This window comes from Varanus komodoensis, unplaced genomic scaffold (genome assembly GCF_004798865.1).
Source record: "Varanus komodoensis strain SLA01 unplaced genomic scaffold, ASM479886v1 scaffold70, whole genome shotgun sequence".
NCBI classification, from domain to species: domain Eukaryota; kingdom Metazoa; phylum Chordata; class Lepidosauria; order Squamata; family Varanidae; genus Varanus; species Varanus komodoensis.
The window spans coordinates 20,015-43,991 of NW_025336348.1; the positions used below are offsets into that span (position 1 = coordinate 20,015).

At 46.7% G+C, this 23,977-nt stretch overlaps 1 protein-coding gene across 1 annotated transcript in view; it reads right to left on the minus strand.

The window, feature by feature from the left end:
• Nucleotides 1-22,823, minus strand: part of GYS2 (glycogen synthase 2) — a gene marked incomplete at its 3' end in the record, with an annotated part of 42,311 nt that extends 19,488 nt beyond the window's left edge. The window contains exons 1-4 of the mRNA XM_044452139.1: nt 22,402-22,823; nt 11,462-11,643; nt 8,880-9,071; nt 7,915-8,100 (exon numbers count right to left, since the gene is read on the minus strand). Of these exons, the coding sequence (XP_044308074.1) occupies nt 7,915-8,100; nt 8,880-9,071; nt 11,462-11,643; nt 22,402-22,522 (681 nt within the window). The remainder of the gene's footprint in view (nt 1-7,914; nt 8,101-8,879; nt 9,072-11,461; nt 11,644-22,401) is intronic.
• Between the last annotated feature and the right edge of the window lie 1,154 nt (nt 22,824-23,977).

The window sequence follows — 23,977 nt, forward strand, 5'->3', positions numbered from 1 at the left end:
TTCTATACGGATTTCAGAGAGAGCCATTTCAGGCTTCTAAGGGACTGAAAATACGCAAGTGTCACCAAAGTTACGCTTTCTAGGCGAACTGTTCAGCTGTAAATGTGGATTGGTCTTGTCATACGTGAGATGTTTGATCTAACCTTCTTAAGGCCTTAAGATCCAACCCTCTTAAGAATGTGCTTTTGGTAGGAAGACCCATTTGAAGCAAACAAGGATGTGCAGATGGTGTTTCCTTCATCCCTAAGTAACCAGAGGAGGAATCTACCCAGCTGAGGTGGCTTCCAGATGGAAGACGGAATTTGCCTCACTCTTCCCCACAGCCATTCAGCCTGTGATCGCCCCGACCTGGCTTGCTTCGGCCAATGGTGAAGTTCTGCTCTCCACCATTTTCCAAAGCCAGGGTGCCCAGTGACCTCCTCAAAGGGTGCTGGCAGCATCCTTGGTTCAGGGCATCTCTTTCCTTGAGCTAAGAACCCCTGCTCCTCTGTTCCCCACGGCTGCTCCTGTGGAGGAAAGCTAAGGAGAAGAGGGTGCAGCTTGAAGGAAAGCGGGTGGACAGCTGTTCTCCCAACGTGGTGAAGCCCACAAGAGGAGAGCACCTTCAGACCAGCTTCTGGAGACCATGCGGCCTCCTGGTTGTAGATGGAGGTGGGGAATGGGGGAATTCACTCTTCCTCCCCTTCACCACCTGATCTGAGAACCTCAGTTTCCTGTACTGGGTGGTCGGCAATGCCTGGTGGTGCCGGAGCGCTGTGGACGACTCAAGGCCGATGTGCCACCCAAGGGCCAGACGCTTCTTCTGGGCATACTTGTGCGGCAATAGACACCTTCTTAATCCTATTTAACGGTGAGAAACGGATCACCGGTTATAGCTCTGACACATCTATCTCCGTCTATTATTTGCCTTCCCCATGAATTCCGGCTGGCTGGGTGACCCTTCGCCAAGGCTGCACATGAGAGCTGCCCTTTGACTTTGCTTTGCAAGGCTGTGGGAGAAATCGCATTGTCTTCTCTTGGCAGCCCGGCCTGCTTGCTCAGGTCCTAAGAGCCTTAAGCCGAGTTGAAGGCCAGGTTGAGTGGAATTTATCTGATCAGACTGTACAATGGGGTGGACTTTTAGGTTGGTACACCATGGTTTGCTGGCAGCCTGTGCTAACAGGAACCTACAACTGGATTGTTTTATTCTAGAAAAAAGTTTTTTATGTAGATAAAAGGCATGCAAGGCTGGGCTTTGAATTCCCTTCCTTCCGTCCTTTCCTTCCGTCCTTCCTTCCTTCCTCCCTTATTTAAAAAATTTGTAGGCCGTCCATTACTGTCATCTCTGAACGGCTTACAACATTATTTCAGTCTTCAGTAAAATAAAATAAGTTAACTATTCCACCCTGAGCATTATTTAAAATAAATTAAATAAGTCATTACACAATTAAAATTACTATGTATTAAAATATTGGCCAAATAAAAAGGTATTGACCTGGCGCTGAAAAACATATAATGATGGTGCCAGGCGGACCTCTCTAGGGAGCACATTCCATAGTTGGGGCGCCACCGCAGAGAAGGCCCTCCTCCGAGTACTCTGTCTCCTGACCTCTTTCAAAGAGGGTTCCCAGAGGAGGGCCTCTGCTGCCGATCCTAGGATGTTCAACTAATGAATTCTGAATCTTTCCATCAGATATGCTGTTGTAACATTACAGGGAAGAGTCATTGCTACTGTTGGTATTTTCTATGCTAAAACCAAACACAGTTAAATTGAATTAATAGGTCTGCAAAATGGCTAATAGAAGGAAGTGCTTTTCATCATTCTGACTGGATAGAATGGAACTAGGGAGAGCCAGTGTGGTGTACTGGTTAAGAGTGAGGGACTGGGACTCAGGTGATCCGGGTTCTAGTCCTTGCTCGGCCATGGAGCCACCTGGGTGACTCTGGGCCAGGCACAGACTCTCAGACCAGCCTACCTCACAGGGTTGTTGTTCTGGGGATAAGATTGAGAGGAAAAGATGTAAGCTGCTTTGAGTTCTTTAAAAAGAAAAAAGGTGGGATACAAATCTAAGAAATAAATAACTCTCTGAACTTTACTTGTCAAGGTGGTAAAGTTCAAGAATTATCAGGAAAAGAGGGAGAATGAGTCCAATCTGAATCAACATTGGGTGAGTTTATCCAAAGTTAAACTCAATGTTTTCTTCTTGAAAATAAATTTCATTAGCAGGGGAAATTCCAGGCGTCCCCTCTGATGAAAAGGTGGTAAGACCACCAAGGCCTGGTGTTACGGCTTTGTGAGTCTGCAGAAACCTCCTTGGTGATTTCAAATTCTGAGAGTGAAAAATGCAATGATAGGAAGCAAACTAGCAAACCGCCTGGACGTTTCCGAATAAGTCTATTGGCATTTTATTTCTTGGGGCAGCAAATTCTAATGGGGCCACACTCTCCCTGGCAACCTGGATCCTTTATATGCCAAGCATGTGTTCTACCATTTCTTGCTTCTGGGGGGCAAGTCTCCTCGGTTCACAGATGAGTGAGCAAACCTGAGATGGAAACCTTTATAAGGCGTGTGTGTGCGTGTGTGACTTGAGGAAGCCCAAGAACAAACGATTCAGGGCCTGGGGGCTGTGTGGATCCTGCCTCCCACTGCCATGTCTGGAAAAAAGTGAAATAAAATATAATATAAAATGGAGTGGTGTGACAGCTACAGAGTATGATGCTATTTTCCCATTATTTTAAATTTTAATAGTGTTTTAAGATTGGATTTTGTTTGCTGTAATTTTGTTGCCGTAGCTCATTTATTTTATTGTATCTCTGCCCTGAGACAAGGTGAAGGGTGGGACAGAAAAGCTTGAAAGCAAGCGAACAAGCAAAGAAGCAAGAGATTGAATTCCGCTTGCAAACAAAGCTGAATTGAACCCTTTCAGTGCTGCTGAGCGCCACCGTTTACTGCCCACTTTTGATGGCAAACAAGCCATTTGCATTTCGTCTTTTACTGTTTTCTACCCACTGAGGCCCATGGAAGACGGTTGGGGTAAAAGTGGCACTGGGGTGCCTGCAGATGCCCAAGCTCCTGCACGCCCTATTGGCAGAGTTTCCACTGCCCCCCTTGCAGCTTCATCCTTCGACCAGGTCTGGCTGGTGGTTGTACTGGACGAGCCCAACAAATACAGGGCTGGACTGCAGAACCCTCGAGCCAGCTCAAGACCTGCCACATGCTGGTGTTCTGTCCATCCTCATCATCCTCATCATTGCCTTTTTGGCTCCCCATCTATTCGGTTCTGTTTCCGACAGTCAGCAGCCTCCGGAAAGCAGATCAGCAGGGGCTAAAACCCTTCCCTTGCTGTTTATCCCAGGGCCTCCACACAGCGGGCTCACTTGGTTATCCTGGCTAACGGGCCATGACAGTCACCTCCCGCTTGCCTTCTTTCTCCTCTTCCGTTTTCCAGGTGAGGGGCTGTCTTGGCAACACTCTCCTGAGGGTTTCCATGCCCCGTGCACAAGTCCCTCCTTCCCTAGACCATCGCTCAGAACTGAACCTTGGCTCTCAGCAGAAGTGTGGCGGATGGAGGTGGGGGGAGAGAAGCAACGGAGTAATCCCCCATAGGCACTAAAGTGCTCTCGAGCTGTAATGGGCTTTAGGTCTTCCACAGCGTTGAACTGCTGACCTAGAAGTGAAAGGCTTATGATCCAATTACTAGTCTCCACAGCCCTGCCACCAAGTCATTCTAAAGAGGGCCTGAAAAAGCCATCTGCAAACTGAGTACGGCAACTGTACCCTCAACCCGTCCGGAGAGAACTGCATGCCGGAGCGTGTCCTCGAAACAGGCAGATCTGCAGAAGAGCTGGGGCTAAGAACATAAGTCGTAATCCAAGAAAGCCCCTTTCCAATCTCATCCCGGCCACAAACTTTCCATTATTGCTGGCCTTTAAGGAAGCCACTGCCTTGACGGCCTCGGCCCATCTCTGGGCTGGGAGATGCACGTCGGCTTGGCTTCCCATTCCTGGTCAAGCATGGGCCGGCTCCAAACTCTTGAAATGTGCTCCCGAAGCAGGGCAAGCCTGAAGGGTGTCCACGGACAAGCATCTCCCAAGGGTCCGCACCGCAGCAAGGGCCCTGCTGACAAGAATCGCGTGGCCCGCTCCTTCCCTTCACCATCGCACCCTGCTTGTTCCGCAACTTCTCGCTCTGGTCCTGGGGCAAAGGAGAAGCAGGGGACGCCCGAGCCAGATTGCTTGCCATCTCTCCGCCCAGCAAGAAGAAGAGAGAGAGTGGGCGAGAGAAGGGCTCACAGAGGGAACGGGCCCGGGGGAAGTGCCTTGCCCAAGGGTGCTCCAAACCCGGAGGCCACGGGGGAAGTCACTGGAGTAAGATCAGGAAGAAGCATGCAGGCATCCCAGGGGCAACCTTTCCTAAGAACTTTTCAGGGATTTTCTGTTTCTTTTTCCCCACCCGCTTGGAAAAGGAGGCCACTCAATTTTCTCCAAACAGTCTCCAGCTTGTGAGCATTTAGTGGCATGTGCTTTCCTGTTCAGGTTCCATCACCGGCATTTCCAAACAGGGCACAAGAACCAGCAACAGTTCCGGGCTAGAAGAACTGAAGGCCAACCTAGATTTAAGGCAGTACTTCCTAATACTTTGCACAAGTCTCCCTCAGGTTGATTTCACTTTCCCGACATCATTCTGTTTGCCGGGGTCTGACAAAGCCTTCCCCCACCAGGCACCCTCCAGCTGTGCTGGACTACAACTCCCAGCATCCTCTCCCAGGATGGGGAGAAAGAGCTGGGCTAGCTGTGGAGCTTAGCTGTAAGAAGCTGCCAAAAAGGTCATCTGTATACTGGTTGCATCCCTGATTCTTTTCCTGCCTGGCCTGTCTCCCCACAAGCAGACAGGTCACCCCAAATTCTCTCAAATGTAGATGAGAGAACAGTCAGGCCAACTAGCATATTTGCTTTTAAAACATTTCAGTGCAACATATAACAAATACAGTGTTACCTGAATGCCCAGTTATACTCCATAAGGGGATGGCTGGACTAAAAGCAAACCCCCAAAAGGTTGTGTTGTGATTGGTCAAATACCTCCAAGATGCTCAGTCCTTCTGGTTAGGGTGTCTTGGGAATGCAAGCAAGCAGAGGCCACCAAGACATGGATCACTCATGGAGATGTAAGACTGGGGTGTTGGAATGACATTTTCCCCCAGGGAATTTTGTTTTGGACAATTTGGAAAAAAGAGGAGGCACTTCCATATTTGTCTGTGTTCCCCCTCCCTGCATTCTCTCCTCCCCTCTCAGGTCCTCATTTCTCTAGTCACACAATGGGGCGAACCCCTCAGTCCACACCACTTTGTGGTCCGCAGTTCCGTTCAGACCCTGCTTACTTGTTTCTGAAATGCATCACTTGCTTTCCCTCAAGAAATTAATTTTCTCTTGCCCCCACCGGGGAGCTGACGGAGAAGATGCACTTTTCACGGAAGACTATTGCAGAGCAGCGCTTCTGAGTGAAGAGGCTCGCAAAACTTCTGGACTTTGGACACAGGAAATCAAGATGTGATTTGCCCTTTCCAAAGATCAAAGCACACGAGCTTGCCCAGGGGTCTGAGAGTCTTTTAGAACTCAACACATCACTCCTTTGACCTTAATGGTCTACTAGGGAGGAAATCTCTTGCGGATCTTCATTGTCCTGGAGATAAACCCTCCTGCTCACTGAGCTTTTGGGCCAGGGTGACCTTTTCACAGGCAAGGATGTCCTCATTAAGACAGCTGATCTCTTACGAAATATTAGCATTTGTTGGAAAGAGCTTTAATGTGCTGTAAGCATTCATGGAATGGCAACAGCAAAGCAATCCAGCATCGTTTCCTGTATTAGTACCCTTTAAATGTCAGCCATCCATGCGGGTGCGAGCCGCGATCTGCGGAATCCTGTTAGCTTCCCCCACCCCCATTAAAGTACCCTTGATTGGATTAATAGCCCGTTTAATTCTTGAGTGGGGCAGGGCCAACTTCAGGATTCTTGGAGGACACAGCCGTGCTCCAAACCAGTCATTCCAGTCACTGCGTGTGTCTTCAGGGAATGGTTAGTGACTCGAAAGAAATACACTTATTGGACAGTGACTGTACCAGTGACTCCCAAGAATAGAAGAAACGCTGCTCTGGATCAACCAGCTCCAGTCCAGCAATTTCTTCACACGATGGCCATGCAGGTCCCCATGGGAGAACCACGGGTAAATGGCAAACCACCTGGAGACCCCCCTGGGCTATCGGGTGGTATATAAATGTAATAAATATAAATAAATAGGACATAGGTACAACAGCATCCTCTTAGCTTGTTCCCCAGCATCTGGTGCACATAGGTTTCTTGCTTCTGATACTGCAGCTAACAATTCTCTATCAGGACTAGTAGCTCCAGGAATTTTTCTAACCCTTTTTGAAAGCTATCCAAGTTGGTGGGCATCGCCAACTTTTAATCTGCTGATTTCAGTTTTACCTCTCACAGCATGAAGATTTGCTTCTGTTGATCTGTGCTGAATCCCCATCAATCAGTGACATGGGATGATTTCTCAACCTCCTGATTGAGAGTTTGAAAATCCCATGGTCATTCGGACGTTGTTTAGCACCCTGAGGTTGGTAATATCCTGATCTCCAAGGCACATGCAGTTAAACTCAGAAAAATCAATAGATCTACTCCCAGTATGCCCCAGTCTGAATTCAGCCTCATAGATCAATAACTGGATCAAGCCTTTGGAAAATATTTGCTAGGAAGTTCTGGCACTTCTTAGAAAATAGGCCAAAAGATTTGTCACATGATTCTTCATGTTGTTCTGCAATGATTCTTTACAGCTGTTTATAATATTTTGACATGTATTTATTATTTGACATTCAAAGCAAAGAAATCAGTGGATGTTTCCATCCCATGTAAGATCAGGTGGGAGGAGTCCAGAGGCTGTGATCGCCTCCACACAATCCTCATCCTCCAAAACATTGAGAAGGCTGATTTCTTTGGTTTAAATGTCTTTCCCCTCCGTAGGGAGGAGAAATTGAGACATCGGTTGGATTCTTCGGAGGATGGTCGTGATCCTTGGAGGCTTGGATCCTTTCCATGCCAACTCCAAAGATGCTCTTCCGAGACCAGCCAGCACAGAAAGACCTGTGTCAGGTGGAAGAGTAGAAGGGCAGCTTTTGAGGTGCAAGTTCCAGTTCTAACCTCAGAGTGCTTTTCCAAGGTTGGAGCTGGGATTCTGAGATATCATCTGGCTTCCCAGACAAAGCCAGGAGGCCATGGGAAGTACGCAGTCAGACATTCAAAGGAAAACAAAAGCACTTACAAGCCAAAACCCCAAATGAGATAGTTTGCCATTGCATTGGGTCTGCTTAAAAAAATGATATATTTGTGTGAGACCAACTGCATTGTAAACCAACACCAACTTTTACTAAAGCATTTGACCATAATTTTGTTTAATGTGGTTGGACAGATGATATTTCCCATTTGCCTCTTACCATAACTACTGTTATGATTATGAAGCTGCGGCAAAGGATGGCATATAAATGTTTTAATAAATAAATAAAATAAATTATTATTGAAATAAGCAGTGTGATCCATAATAACACAGGAGTTAATTCTGGTTAATTCCCCCTGTTCTTTTAAAAAGTATCCTTTAGCTATTTTCACTGTGTTGGGCAATCTTTTACTGTTTTGTTTTGTGCTGATCTGCTGTATTATGTAATTTATGACTATTGTTCTGTTTTGATGTTGTCCGCTAAAAGTGCAATAGAAATTTATGTTTGTGGATAGGCCAGAGCAGAGGCAAAGCTGAAGTGGCAAAGTGAGAACAACAGACCGAAAATAGTAACACGGCTTTAGAAAACCTCTGAATTGTTAGTAGACTTTATAATCCCATGTGGACAGAAGAGAGAGCAGGTCAATTCTACCTTCCTTACCTGGTCCAGGTGGTTGTAGAAGTCTATACTTGCTGCACATAGGTACCTTCCCAGCAGAGTAGCGTGAGTCGTGAAGATGGTCGCGATGGGGATCTTCTGATATCGAGAAAGGATCAGTCCAGGTCCTGCTTGCCATTCATGGAAATGAGCAATGATATTAGGCTTCTCTTCAAATTGATCGGTGAGCTGCAAAGAGGTGTTTGCTTATTTTTAAATGGCAGATTTTTGGATCCACTTGACTTCATAGCTCACCTTTCTCCCAGTTTAAAGAGCCAAGAAAATCAGAGGTGTACTCCATGCACAGCATAGCCCAAAGTGCCTGATCCTGCCTAATCTTGGAAGCTAAGCAGGGTCGGACCTGGCTGAAATCCGGACGGGGGACTTGAATCTGGCACTGAGCAGGTGGTTGGACCTGATGGCCTGCTAGGCCCCTTCCGGTTGTGTGATTCTATGACCCTGATTTATTAAACGCTTCTCAGCAGGGTTGCCAATAGCATGAAGCAGACTGGTAGGGAGATCAAAGGTATTGTTAAATTAGCAATCATTGCTAGCAAAATTCAGTGACAGGCATGCATTCCACCGAGCTCCTCCACTGCTGAGTGGGGACTAGAACCCAGATCTCCAACACACTTGCCACCACACCACGTCAGCCCTCAGAACAGGAAATGGGCAGGATCTTGAAGCTAAGCCTCTCACTGTGCATAACTAAGCCTTAGGAGAGCCATTTTGACCTTTACGGATCAGGAGAATCCCTGGGAAGCCATCACAGGATCCAGGTTTCAGAGAAAGCAGCAGAACCCCTTTCCGGACTTGGTCTCAGGCTGGAGGTGCCCAACCCCTGGCCTAACCTGCTATGGTGCTCTTGCTACCTCACCCAGAGCATTTTGGATGAGCTGCCTGCCCCTCTGAAGAAACGGGGAGAGAGATTACATGGCCAGGGCAAAGGCAACTTTAAAACGTTGTACCTCTTTCAAGAACCAGGCAGTTACTGATCCAAAGATGAGGGCATCGTTTGCTTCTCGGTCATGGGAAGGGATTCCAATGTGGCTTGCATCCCAGAATTCCCCTTTCCACTTGTCCAGATTCCAAGCTGCTGACCCTATGTCGAACAGGACCACATATGGGCTCCCTTCTATCAGCCACCTGCCAAAATACACCTGTGGAAGGGAGGGAAGAAGCATGAGAGCCAACCTGTCCGACCCCCCAAAACCAGGACAAACACGTCCTTGCCTCAGCGATTCCCTGGGGTGCTGGCAGAACCTGTCCTGCATGGTTCACACGCTGGGCTACATCGTCACTGAGCCATAGCATACGCGGAGTCCATCTATGTCCTTTGAGCCTTTAAAGACTCTGCCCATTTTCTCTGGCCATTTCGTATGCCTGGAGCTCCTGCCCACAACTTGGGGGAGGGTGGGGAGGATGACTCTGATCCTTGGCACTGTTTATTTTGAGCTTTATGGAAGTTGTCCATGGTACTCCGTGGTGGTGAACCTATTTGGGGGATGGATAGTTTCTATACAACTCAAAAGAAAAGCTGCAGTAGAGGAGGAGCTCCACCACCAGAGGAGTCGCCAGCCTGCCCTGGTGGAACACCTTCTTGGTGCCATCTCTCTGTCTTTAAAACTTCAAGTCTCACTAACCCTTTAGCTTAGCCTCTTTGTCTTTACTTCCAGCCAGCACGAAACCTTATATCTCAGCGGCAGAAGCACCTGCTTTGCCTGGAGAAGATCCCAGTTTTAGTCTCTTGCACATCCAAGGAGCTGGGAAGGGAACAGACTTGTTCACGACCTCTGAGAATGATATGGATGGACTGAACAGCAGCGGCTGCTTAAAATCATTTCAGGGCAGTGTACTTGAAGGCCATCTGTCTGAACCCCATGCCTTGACAAAATGCAGGATCCTCGCTGGATTAAAAGGGAAGACTGTCTCAAAGACCAGGAAGGTGACTCTGTTGGGGTTGTTTAATCCTACGCACACAGTAGGGAGAGCTTGGAATTGGAGGTTGAGCAGTAGATTATAGGATCAGATTATTTTTATGCAGGGTCATGCTGGAAAGATTAATGGAGAACTCAATGATGTGAGAATCCAGGCCCAGGCTGAGGAGAACCTCACGGGGGGCTTGGGATGCATGGGGCAGTATGCTGTGGGCAAGAATGGTCTGGACAGTCACAGCAGACAACGTCCTCTCTCACAACCAGCTCAGGTAAAACCCGGCTACCTGGATCTACCTGCATCTTAGGCTGGGACTATGGATCTTAACATCTGATTCAGCAATGACTTATGTTTTGTATCTTCTGGACATCACAACATTTTCCTCTTGTTTGTTAATCCAGCTAATTGCTGGCAATGCTATACAACTCCGTACACTGTGCTCTCTGGGGGTCAAAGCAGGCAGTCATTCATGTTTGCTCTAGAGTAGGTGCAGAGAGCAATGCAATAAATGCTTCTTTTAAACATGTTTGGCAAAATCTGGCCACTGTTTCTTTCGGGAAGAAATCTTTTTCACAGATATATTTTGTAGCGGCACAGCCTTTCATCTCCACCGATGCAGTTTCTCTATTATTATTTCCCTGAATCATGGAAATTAACAGACTAGCAATGGATTCTTTGAATCTTTTCTACAACTGAAAGACTGATATTTCAAAATTGGAAGGATAACATTCACATCCTATAATGCAAGGACTGAGGATCCTATAATGATTTCAAAATATAAATGGGTAGTATAAGGTATGCCAATATCAAAGCAATCCTAATTTGGGTATTTGATCCACTTTTGCTGAAGCCTCTGATTGCTAGAAAATTGTATGTATGAGTGTGGATACTCCCACCAATCCATGTAGGTGGATTAGAAAAAATAGAAAAAGTATATTGATATATTTTAACAGGGAATGCTCTTTCCAGGGCACTGCAGAAAACAGGGCAGACACAACTGAGACATCCTCTCTTTGCCATCTGTATTCTATCCTTGTTTGCTTATTTAAAATGTCCAGCTCTTCTCCTTACGGCTGCATTGCTACCAACGCTCATCTGGGAAGGAGACTCACTGAATTCGATGGAACCTCCCCCAGAGGAGATATGTACAGGATGGCATGAAAAGGCGAAATGGCACACCTCCTGGCTAAGTTACCTTGCCCCGTTACCCTTCCTTTGATTGCCCAACGTTGTTTCTTGTTTTGCCTCTTTGGCACAGAGTGGCCAAATCCAGCAGCACCGCAAAGTCAGGTTAAGGTCACCTCGGTAAAACCTGGCTGCATTATTTGGGGACTGGAAAACTAAGATGCAAATCCCATTAAGATTACTTGGAGATAAATAACTCCTCAAACATGTAATTGGATGAACAGGTCCCTTTCTTAAAAATAATCAGTAATGAATTGACTTTGCTGAATTAGCACCTGTGCAAAGCGCCGGGGAGGCAGCGGAGTCTTGCCTAGTGTAACTTTGACGGGGACTAGCAGGTTCCGCTGCAAGACAAGAGCATTAGTGGGACCAGTTAATCTCCTCAGAGCCAGCTTAGTTGCCTCAGGACACAAAGGGAAGGTCTCTTTACCTGGCACCCACCGTCCTTCATGCTCTCCATGGCTTTTTTCACTGCCACGTTGGGCGGCTCACAGACTTCCACCTGGGTCTTCACGTTTTGCTCAAAGTAAGGGCCGATGAGGAAGTAGTTTTCCCCCCATTCGTCCAGTGTGATTTTGGCTTTGGTCTGAATCACGGTGTGGATGCCGCCCACTGGAGGAGAAGAAAAACAGCCGATCGGTACCCGAGGAGTAGCTCCATTGGCTCAGCTCAGGCACAGCTGCAACTACGGTTCAGACCCAGGTTTATTCCAGATGAGGCTTGAATGGGCTTTCTTCCATAACTGCCCAGAAAGTATTGGCTAGGGGGCGGTACTGAGATTAAAAGGGGAAGGGGAAGGGGAAGGAAGAGACAGTGATGGGGATGGAGACAGAAGATACAGAGAACAAGGAGAAGGAGAAGGAGGGGAAGGGGAAGGGGAAGCCTCTGCTTTCCCACTGCCTCTAGCATCTTTTTGTAACCACAGAAATTCCATTAAGACGTATAGCCGCATAATGCCTTCCGATTGCTCGGGCTGGGAATTCTCTGTCTGGAACTCTGCTTAAACTGGTTTAACTTTTATTTCCTTTCCCAAGCTCACAAGCATTCATATCTGGAGAATATTAAATATCAGCATTTTCAAAGGAGATTTTTGGGAATAAGTTTTCATCTCTAGCCAAGGTCATTCCTATTATAACATTTTTATCCACCTTTTTTCCCCTTTCAAGGAACCCAAGGCAGCTTACAGGATTTTCCTCCTAGTCACTGCATCCTCACAACAACAACCCTGTGAGGTAGGCTGGGCTGAGAGGCAGGGACTGGCCCAAAGTCACCAGTGAGCCTCATGGCCCGGTGGGCTAGAACCCAGATCTCCCAAGTCCCAGCCTGGCACTGCAACCACTGCACCGCATTGATTTTTCCAGCTATATTTGGTGCTTTTCCATGTCTTCTACTAGTTGCCAACCGCTGGAGATGACTGGACAAAGTATCAGCGCCACCATCACAACCAGCAGCCAGCCGCTGCCTCTCAATCACACAGTCCACCAACCTGCCATTGCAAATGCAGTCTATCGCTTTCCGTTGCTTATTTTTCCAAACTGTTCGCTTCATCCTATTTCCAGATCTTAATCGAGCAAATATTCTTCCCTCCTAGAAGCCATTTTTTAATTTTCTCCCACTAATGTGCTCATTTCTGCATTTGTTGGAGAACATCATCACAAAATGTGCGGGTGCGAAAGTTAAAGGAGAACTGGATTTCAGGTCACAAACCAAGACAGTACCCAATTGCCTGGATGCTCCTGGGAGTCATCACTAGCACAACTGGAAACTAGAATGCCCTAAGGGAACATGGATCTTAAGGAGCGTCTGCACCCGTGTCTGCCTGCCCGGCCTTTGAGATGCACGGGCCCTCCTGTGTGAGCCATCCCTTAAGGAGGTAAGGGGGATGGCTTCCAGGAGCAGGGCCTTTCCTGCAGCTGCCCCCCCCCCCAATATTCAGAATGCTCTCCCCAAGGAGATCCGCCTGGCGCCTTCCTTACTTTATTTTCGGCACCAGGAGAAGACCTTCCTTTTTTAAAAAAAATGTTAATAACTAATAGCCATAGACCTTTGTTGTGTATGTTTTGCTGCATTTTATTGTTGTTTTTAATGTGTTATGGTTTTATTTTGTTTTTATCATGTTTTTTTTCTCATGCTGTGAGCTGCCCAGTGGTGTTGTGGCACAACTGGGTGGCATACAAATGTTTTAAATAAATAAACAAACAAACCAAAGAGAGTAAAAACATGGCTTTTAGGAACAGCACAAGTTAGCAGGGCTCACAGAAAAGCACTCAGCTGACCTGCCCCGTACCAGAAACAACTGTTTCAGTTTGCTTCCAGGAGCACTAATTTCTCCTAATTAGAAAGCACTAATTTGCTTTCAGAAAGCACTAATTTCTCCTTCGTCAAGGTTCCCACCACTGCAACACAACCAGTGTCGGAGCAACAAGAATATTGTGAAACTGGGAAAGGTTGCATTGAAACGCAAACTGAACAAATTTTCCACCATCCCTTCCTGGAAGGCTAATACGCAGGCATAAACTTATCTCGGAGGAGGACGATTTACTTTATCATGCCTCTCAAGCCTGGCATGCAGTGATACGGAAAGCAGAGCAGACAATCGCGTCTGCCTCTTCCCACAATTATTTTTCTGCTGACGCATGGCAGTCCACACCTGCTGCGCCCGGTGCAGCAGCGTCTGTCTTCTTGTCTAGTTGTATGACAGCTTGCCCGATAATCCGAATGCAGCAGCGGAGCTCAGTTTCGCTAAGTTGCTAAAACCGACCCCAGCTATGCGAGCACATGGAAAGACTGGGGAGCAACTGCAAGAGCTTTTACTGACTGTATGTCCAAAGGGCTGCCCAGTCGCTCGGTAATCGTCCTTGTTGAACCCCATTTGGCCCGATTCTTGTGCTTCGGGAAATCTGGATGAAGCCTTTGATACTAGATGTTCCCGATCCATTTCTTTATGTATTTCACACACAAACCTTGCTAATTGTTTTTATTTATTGTGTTCTATTGTTTTTCACCTTGTTGTAAACTGCTTGGAGAGGTTTGGCTACAGGCAGTATAGACATGTAATTAATAATAATACAATAGTAATAGTAATAATAATAGTAATGATAATAATAATAATACAATTTACACCCTAGCTTTATCAAGGCAAACTCACAATGCACAATATGCAGCAGATGTACCTGCTTGGAGGTTAAGGTAAGCCAAGACCCCCCCTTCCAAGACCCCCCTCATTTTGAGGCACAGAGGGGGCACTTGGAGAAGGTTTCTTGTTCTTGTTTGGGAAAGCATTCCCAAACTCTGGAATGCCTCCCCAAAGGAAGTCTGCCAGTGCTTCACATGGCTATCCTTTCAGCACGAGGTTTTCTTATTCTTCCAAGTTTTAAAAGATTTTGAAGCATCTTAAAACAATTTCTCTGGGTGTGAAAGGTGGGAAGTGAAAAAAATTGAAACATGGTGCTGCAGGAGAGCTTTGTGAATACCGTGGGCTGACAGAAAGGCGAAAAGGGGGATCCTAGATCAAATCAAGCCAGAACTTTACCTAGAAGCAAAAATGACAGAACTGAGGCTGTTGTACTTAAGGCACACCATGAGAAGGCAAGAATCCCTGGAGAAGGCAATCCTGGCGGGGAAAGTCGCAGGCAGAGGAAGGGGGAGACCAAACACGAGATGGTCCCATTCCATAAATTGTTAACAATATTTACTTATTTATCTGGCCTGGGCGACTTCTTTTCTTTTCTTTTCTTTTCTTTTCTTTTCTTTTCTTTTCTTTTCTTTTCTTTTCTTTTCTTTATAACTTTTCTTTTATAACTTCTTTTATATCATTTATATTTTTATTTATTTTATATTATTAATTTTAATTTTATATTGTTATTTTTGTATTGTATTGTATTGTATTGTATTGTAAGCCGCCCCAAAGCTTTGGCAAGGGGCAGCATAGAAATGTTCTAATAATAATAATAATAATAATAATAATAATAATAATAATAATGATGATGATGATGATGATGGAAGCCACCGCCTTGAGGCTACATGAGCTGAGGAAGGCTCTCCATGGCAAGTCATTTTGGAGGATGCTCATTCATAAGGTGGTCACAACTAGGAGATGACTTGATGGCATGTCACAACAGCAACATTTTAATGTTTTATTATCCTAATCCTTCCTATGTGGTTTTACTTCCTGTTCATGAAACTGGATATGAAGTTGGGTCGGCAGATTTCTTAGTTTTACATGGTTGCTTCTGTTGTGATTTTTTGGGTGGTAGTATTATTGTAAAACGCCTGGAGAAATTCCTTATGAGAGGGTCTAAAACCCCCTGGAAAAATGCAGAACAGCTGGTCAATATGAAAATGTCCATGTCAACTGGGTGTGTTAAGGAATCCATCTTGGAAGCAGGAATCCAGTGGGTTCCTTGGCCCTGGCTTTCCAGACTCAGGTCTGTTTTGTCATGACCCTGATTCCAAGCCCCTTGCATGTACACTCAGAGTTTGTGTTGTAAGCACCAGAAACTGGGCCCTGGGTGACCGCTAAGCAACTGGCATTCCTTCTGCCCGGTCACACGCAGCGGCCTCTGCTTGCGCTGCAGCATGTGTGATGTAGAAAAAGGTTGCCAGATACACAATCATGGACCTCTTCTTGACTTAGCCCACTTTCTAAGACTAGGCCAAGCACACAAGGAAGTCTGTGAATGCTTGAGGGGTGGATTTCATGGAACTTCATCCAAACCCTGCCATGGACCATTATTCAAGTCTTTTGCTGCATTTCGTAGGTCCAACCATCCATTAAAAGGCCTGTGGGAAAAGGCTCGTTTTCATTTTAGGCCCAAAACTAGCCAACGTTGGTCCCAATCTAAACTCCAGTGGGTTGGGGTATGCATTCCAGAGGTGAGCTGCCTCCAAGAAGAAGGCTCTGTTGTGAGTTCCGGAATTCCAAACTTTGGCTGGTGATGATATAACCAAAAGGTGGGTGCTGTATACACAAATGCCCGTCCCTTGTCTGCCCTTCTGGCCTTGCCAATCCTAGGACCGGCCTAGCCAAACTCCCTAGCTTTAGCTCCCGACTAACATACCCTACGCCTGCTTGCAAGTTCATGTTTATTTGTCTTGGCAAGAAGCCCCAAACATTGCTCTGAAGCATGTTCAAAACAGGAATGGCGGTATCTGCAGAAACAGCAAATTGCAAAACAACCCAGTCCAAGCTCCGTCAGGGAGGGCTCCTGTTGACCCTTCCACAGTGGGGCTCCGTATCCATGGCTGAGGCCGCGAGCACCTTCTGTTGAGAACCCACAGCTGCCAAAGAAAAACTCGCCACAATGTCTAGCCTCTTTCTCAACCGGCACTTTGGCTTTTGCTTAATGAGACCGATGCACGCTTGCTTCCATTGTGGAGGAAACCTCTGTCCCGCAGTCTATGAGACCATGTGGACAACGCACGGCCCAGGGACCACATGTGGCCTTCATTAACCCACCATGCTGCCAAATCTGACAGATCCACGCTTGCAAATAAGTCGTCATCAGTGAATAAATATAATACAGAGGGTCTTAAGCAGGAATCGAGTTGGAAAACAGGCTGTCTAATTTCGCCTAATGAATGGTTTTCTACTTTAGCATCTGTTTCTGATGTATCTGTGGATCTCAGGTTATTTCTTATTCAGCAGAAACACTTGTCCTGAGTCTATTGGATGCAGGAATGGCTCTTTAGTTAAGCTTTGCCTAACGCAGAAAACCGCCGGCAGAGCAGCACAGCGGACGAGTCTTTTTATCATATGTTTTGGCAAGGTAATGCCCAGTAATTGCCCTTTTTGAGGTTTTATTGCACAGATAAAGCTTGTATTGGGAGACACTTCGATGTTTATGGATGCACATTTGATCCAGCTGCTTCCTGGAAATTGATGCATAATTGGCATTAATGGATTCTCCATGCCGTTTGGAGAGCTACAAAGCTGATGTTGGAGGGATATAATGCAATGGACTCAGGACCTAACCGTGTGTTCAATATCGGAGCACACATTGTGTTCAATATTTACATGCAGCACTTGAGAATGGATATTTGCAGAGAAGAGATGAAGGGCAAATTCCGGGGAGACTTGATAGCACTTTTCAAATGCTTGAAAGGCTGTCACATAGAGGATGGCCAGGATCTCTTCCTGATCATCCCAGGGTGCAGGATACAGAATAATGGGCTCAGGAAGCCAGATTCCGACTAGACAGCGGGGAAAATCTCCTGGCTATTGGTTCAATGAAACCCATGACCTGGGGAGGTTGTGGGCTCTCCCACACCAGAGGCATTCAAAGGGCGGTTGGACAACCAACTTTCAGGGCTTTAGCTTAGAGTTCTGCATTAAGCAGGGAGTTGGACTTGAGGCCTTATAGGCCCTTTCCAACTCTACGATTCTATAATTTATACAGATATTTGATATTTGCCTTGGCTGAAGTTTATGTAAAATTCTTAGAAAGCCATATTTTCATATACACAAAAATGAATTGAAATGTGTGTACATATTCGTATTTATTTAGCTACATTTTTCTCAGTATGGTTTCTTTTGTTGAAATGTTGCAATAAAAATCAAATATATAAAATCAATATACTGGTATATCGATTTAGAGAATTAGTGCTATGGAGCACTGAGTCAAATTTAGCTAGTTTGAAGGTATATTGAGATCCTTTCTGGGTTCTGTAGCTGCTACAGAGTGCTGAAACAGGCACATTTCATCCCAAAACCAATGAAAGCAAGATGAGGCAAGATACCTTCTCAGCTCAAGTTGAGACCTAAAGTAGCTCGGATAGCAGATGGACACTACCCAGATCAAGTCTCCCACAATTTAGTGGGGTGGGGGAAGCCTAAATAGTAGTATATCTTGACATTCTTTAATTGAAAAGATGTTACTAGCCAAGTACAAATCAGAAGGATTTGCTCTATAACAACTGTTTTTGTTTGATCATAAACTATAGAAAAGAAACCCAACAAAACCTTCAACAAAATTTTCCCGCATGGGTGGGTTCTCCTTTCACACTTTGAGTCAGCCAGCCAGTCACTCACGCCCTCTTTGATGATACTCCATTCCACTTTTCCTCCTCCAACAGTTTCTCAGCATTTCATGACTATGCATTATGCATTATACCCTGTCTTTATTGAGCAGTTTAGGACAGCAGAGGGCTTCCCCTGCGCCAAAGCGTCTCCAAACCTTTCTCGAAGCTTTTGTTTTCCACTTTATGGAAACTATCTGTGGTGCTCAATGGTGGTGACCATATTTGGAGATGCCAGTTCTGCACTACGCACCGCTCCTATAAAGCTGAAAAGAAAGGCTGCAATGACTGACATCGCACCGACATCGGAGTTGCATCAAAACTGGGAAACAACAAAATGATCGGTTGTGGGGAGAAAGGGATTGGGGCCAGAAAAGCAGGTGTGTCTCCCTGGAAAACCTTGGAGGGCAGGATTAGGTCCCCAGGTTTTCACCCTGCTCTAAATGGCAAACCCAATGCAAAACAGTGAGAAAACAGAAGATACGTGTTTGATGGATGGAGAGATAAATGCAAGGAATAGATGGAAGGCAGTAAAACAGAGGCCAACTCATGACAAAAGTTATAGGGTGGAAGAAGACATTCAAACAGGAATGCAAGCCACCGAAGGGAGAACGAGAGCTGAACTTGCATACCTAAAAGTGTGGTGAGCAAGGACAGCAGACATCCTGGCCAGCACTATAGGAAAAATATGACCTTCCCTGGTGATGGGTTTACCTGTACAGGTGCGAAAACACTAGCAATGTGCCAGGTGTAAGGTACCCCTGGGGAGGATGTGATATTCTGCACTGCAGGGTTTGGCTATGGGACAACGGATGGTTGGTCCCTCCTGACAGCAGAAAGGATACAGCACACACATCTCTTTCCAAATCATACTTCTTTAGGTATTTTGGGTAAGCTTCTCCTTTAGGGCAAGTAAACTGAAATAAATCCAGAATGTACAGCCCAGGAAACTTTTGCTGTGGACACAATTATAGATCTATTCTGCTATGTTTCAGCAGAGCCCCAAATAAAAGAATGCAAACCTCTCTCTCCTACAAGGCCTACGCATAAACCAAACATTTCCCTTTTCCTTTCAGATGTGGTCTGTTCCTTTTGCAACTGATGCTACCATGGACTGATGCTGCTTTCAGGCTAATGCTATCTGGATGCTTCATTGCAAGGTTTTGCTGAGCCTCTGCATCACCCCATCAAACTTCTAAAGGCCCAAGTTTCATTTTGGAGAAGCTGTTCTAGGTTTTGGTGGTGGGTACAGCCAGAGGTGAAAGGGGTGGAGGGGAAAATACCCACATCCCCAGCCTATTCTAGCCCGAAGCTTCAACTTCCAGGAACTAAGCATTTCAGCTTTTTAGAAAGGGGAGGGAAACTGCAAGAAAGCTGGGGAAGAGAGGTATTACTACCACTTGATACGACTCTGGTGTGCCCACAACTGGAGTATTGTACTCAGTTTTGGGCCGCTCATTACAGAAAGGATATAGCCAGGTTAGAGTCAGTGCAGCGTAGGGCCACAAGGTTGCTGGCCGGTTTGCAGGGAAAGTCATTTGAGGCGAGACTGAGGGAACTGGGTCTCTTCAGCCTGGAGAAGAGGAGACTCAGAGGGGATCTGTTGGCGACATACAGGTATGTGGGGGGTGTCACATGGAGGTGGGTAGAGACCTGTTCTGCCCTGCAGAGGAAGGCAGGATGCTCTCCAACAGAGCAAAGCTCAGGGAGCCAAGGTTCCATTTGGATGCCAGGAAGTATTTCCTGACAGTTGGGACCCCGAGGGTGTGGAATGGGCTTCCACGGAGGTTGGCTGAGTCCCCATCGGTGAGGGTGTTCAAGGGTAGGCTGGACATGCACATGGTGGGCATGTCGTGAGCGGAGCCGGCTGGTGCCGGAGGTCAGACTAGATGGCCCAGGAGACCCCTTCTGTCTCGCTCTGTTTCTATGTTTCTGTGAATTGCCACAAGGTTGGTGGGGAAAGGGACCATGAAGCGTGGTCATTTGGGGAGCTCCATGCTGTCACACTGCGACCTCAGGAGGGCCAGAATGGTCTTCCTCTTCCTCTAGAGAAAAACTAATTTTTCTCTAGACAGTATATCCCTGTGCACGCTCCAGCTTCTTAGAAAGGGCATCAAAAGTCCCCCGTATTCTTTCAGTAGACAAAGGCTGCCCTGGCACATCCCCTTCTGAAGCCAATATTAACCCTCCAGTTTTCATCCACTGTGACTGGAGAGGCCTAACCTAATATTTGTGCCCCTGAGGTCAAGACTTCAGTAATCACAAGTTACTCTCTCAGCTAACCTTCTCTTTATCTTTAGGCAGGCACAGAGAAAGAGAGTTCGGGTCAATCATTTACTTGGCAGTAACTCATTTATGCAGCTGCAACATCAGAGGGGCTTCTTTCTCCAGCTCAGCTCGGGCTGGTTTGTGGAAAGCAGTCCTCTGGACTTTTAAATGACCAGCTTTAAACAGATCATCCTTTGGAGGAGCTCAAAAGGGATCTGAGCATGGTCCTGCCGTTTATTCTCACAACAACCCTGTGGAGTAGGCTAGGTTGACAGAGACTAGTGCATGGTTATTCAGTACTCTTTCTAGCCAAGAGTAGATCTGAACCCAAATTTCCGTTCAGTATTTTAACCAGCACTTTTGTTTTACCCTGTTCAAGGCCTCTGTTGAGAGAGGGGGGAGGCGGGCCATGTGGTGTAGTGGTTAAGAGCATGGGACTGGGACTCGGGCGACCTGGGTTTGAGTCCCCGCTCAGCCATGGAGCCAAGTGGGTGACTTTGGGCCAGTCACAGACTCTCAGCCCAGCCTACCTCACAGGGTTGTTGTGGGGATAAGATGGAGGAGGAGAATGATGGAAGCCTCTTTGAGCTCTTTAAAAAATGGCGGGGAAAGGCAGCATATACAATAAGATTTCAGAGTTCCTGAAAAGTCAAAGGGAGAAACGAGCCGATCAGATTTACAAGTCATAGCCCGTGATTTGTCAGACAATTGGCAATCCCCTGAGCAGTCTTTGGGCAGAAACAAGGAGGGGGAATGGCCGTATCCCCTTTCTGCCCTTCACTGCCTACTTCTTCCAGCTGGACTGGTTCTTAGGATTTGCAAGGAAAGGGCCCCCATAAGCTAAGGGAGGAGAAATGTCTCTTTTTGATGCCGAGGTCAACATTCCCTTGGGGTGGTGTCTCAAGGCCCACGTGCCACGCCGAGTGCTGCCAAAGACACCCATGGGGGGCAGCACCACCCCCTTCTTTCTGACACCCCTCCCCTCTTGGGGGGGGGCATATCTCTCTTGTTGTAGGTCTGAATTGGCAGCTTGCCGAGGGCTACTAAAAATAGCCTGAGGTCAACGTTCGCGGGTCTCTGTGCCTTTTTTCCAACAAGGACTGTCCTGTGCTTGCAAAATGAGAAGCAAATTACAGATGTTGAGACTGAACAAAAACCAACCGGGTGGAGTGGCATGTAAAGCAAATATCCTCCAGATTTGAAATTGCCCCTCATTTGCAGTGATGGGAAGGATGCAACGAGAAGAAAATTGAACGCATTTGATGTTTGTCACCTCCCATGTCATCACCAAGACTAACATTGCTTCAGAATTAAACATCTCACATCAAAGGTAAAAACTTGGAAGGGCAAAACTTCACAGTTCAAAAACGTGATTGTACTTTCCCAAGGTTTGCTGAAGTTCCTAAATAATAATAATAGTAGTAGTAGTAGTAATAACAATACATTTTTACACCATCTTCCTTACAAGAGGTTCTTCCTTACAAGAACTCAAGGTAGCTCGCAAGGTTTTCTTCCTCTCTATGTTACCCTCACAACAACCCTGTGAGGTAGGTTGGTCTGAGAGTCTGTGACTGGCCCAAAGCCACCTGGTGAGCTCCGTAGCTGAGCGGGGACCGGAATCCAGATCCCCTGGACGCCAGTCCAACAAACTCCCCATCACTGGCTCTGTGTACCTGAACAGCAAGAGATCTTACTCTCACCTGTATTCTGAACACATACAGTGCAGATTTTTCCCACTCCCCTGGGAATCCCAGCATTCCCAAATGACTGAGGCAAGCAATTCCAGACAGCTGGGAGCCCTTTAGTTTTAACCTTTACAGACTAGCACACAGCATACCTGCTGCACACCTGCTCACGCAGAATTCATGCCTCTGAACAGCTCCACGCAAGCAACTCAGAGCTTCCCACAAATCTTTCTTGGCCTCGCTACCCTTAGAAGCAGAAAGGCCAACTTTTCAACAAATACTGCTTTTCTCAAGCACTTAGGAGTATTTCTATCTAGATCACTCCGGCCCTCTTTCAGGCACCGATGTGGTCAAGCAGGAGAACACTACGACTTGCCGTATGCAAAAACTGGGTACAAACCTTTATTCGTGACTTCCCAAGCCACTTCAAACAGTAATAAATCCTCCACCGGGAGCTCTTCGTCTTCCCACTGGGGGAGCCCATTGAGAGAGGTGACGGAGAGAGAGCGGACAAGAGGCATTGGCAATTCTGCGTTTTCTCTGCACAATGCAGTCCTTAAAACCTTTCTAGAGGGTTTTTTTCAGTTGTTGCTTCAAGGCTTTGCTTCTTCTTACTGCAGGCTGGTTGATCTCCTTGTTTGTAGCAGAGAAAGAGAGAGAAAGGCAGCAGTCTTCAGCTTGCCAAAGCGAAAAATGTGAAGAAGAAGCAAAATTTGCCAGAAACAGCGCAGGGGTGTTAAAAATCCACTTTTAATTGCCTTCAAACCCAGTCTTCCAATGAGCACAATCCCACAGGAGTACTTGTAGAGGTTGCTGTTCTTCTGCTGGTGGAGGGGACAGCGGAGCAAGCGGCTTGGGATCAGTTAAAAATCACCGCCGGACTGGTCTCTCACAGCCCTTGAGACCCCCCTGCCTCAGGGATGAGTGAAACGGCTTTCAGTGGCCTGAACTGAATCCCCCATGAGGCGGATCCTGCCTTAATGCCACTTGGCTTATGCCCTGCCCATGGGCGTTGTTTAACTCTCCTATAACCCCGACTCACTGTGTTCACACAACCCAACGAGCCCCCGAGCAATTGGAAATGTGCCGCAATGCCTGCAGGCACTGCAGCTTGCTGTGGGCTGAATAACCCGCAAGGACCTGCACCGTGTCCCCGAGCCGAGAGAGAGTCATCCAGTTCTCTCTGCCTCCTTGTTTGATAAACTCCCACCGTCTCCAGCTCAGTCATCTTTCCCTCCGCCTGCCTCTAAGCTAAAAGGCTCCAAGGCATTTAGCTGCTCTTTTTAATCTTTGATCCCTTAATTAATTGCAGGCCAGGCTAACATCTGTTGGGCAATTAATCTGCGGTGGCTGCACAATCAGCCCCTGGATAGGGTGGCCGCATGCCCTCCTTTACGCCGGACAGTCCTTGCTGTTGAAGGGCTGCCTGAGCACAACTTTCTCCCTGCTTTGCTGCCTGGTCCAAATCTGCTTGAGATCACGAAGCAGAAGGAGGGACAGCCAGCCAGGGCCCCGAAGTTGCCCAACTGTGGTTGCCCAACCAGTGGCCTGAAACTTGCCAGTCCATATCAGCAAAGGGACAGCACAGAAAGCAAACCCACGGCCCTCTCAGTCACAGTCTTTCCCTCCTAAGGTGAGCTGCAGCATATTTCTATTTAAAGAGCAACACTTCTTTCTAAAGTTGCATATCTCTATATAAATCAGAGATATAGACATCCATGTCCCCTCTCTTTTTGAGGTGCGTAAGTGGCCACCTACTCAGCAGAAGGAGGCAGGTGGCTCTGTGTGTACCTATGAAAAATCAGGCCTCATCTGAGCCCACGTGTATCCATGGCTTGCTTGAGCTTCATTTTGTGTACGCATCTGTCCAATTCCATGTAAGATACCCGCACGTCTGTCTGTCTGTCTGTCTGTCTGTCTGTCTGTCTTTTTCTTTCTTTCTTTCTTTCTTTCTTTCTTTCTTTCTTTCTTTCTTT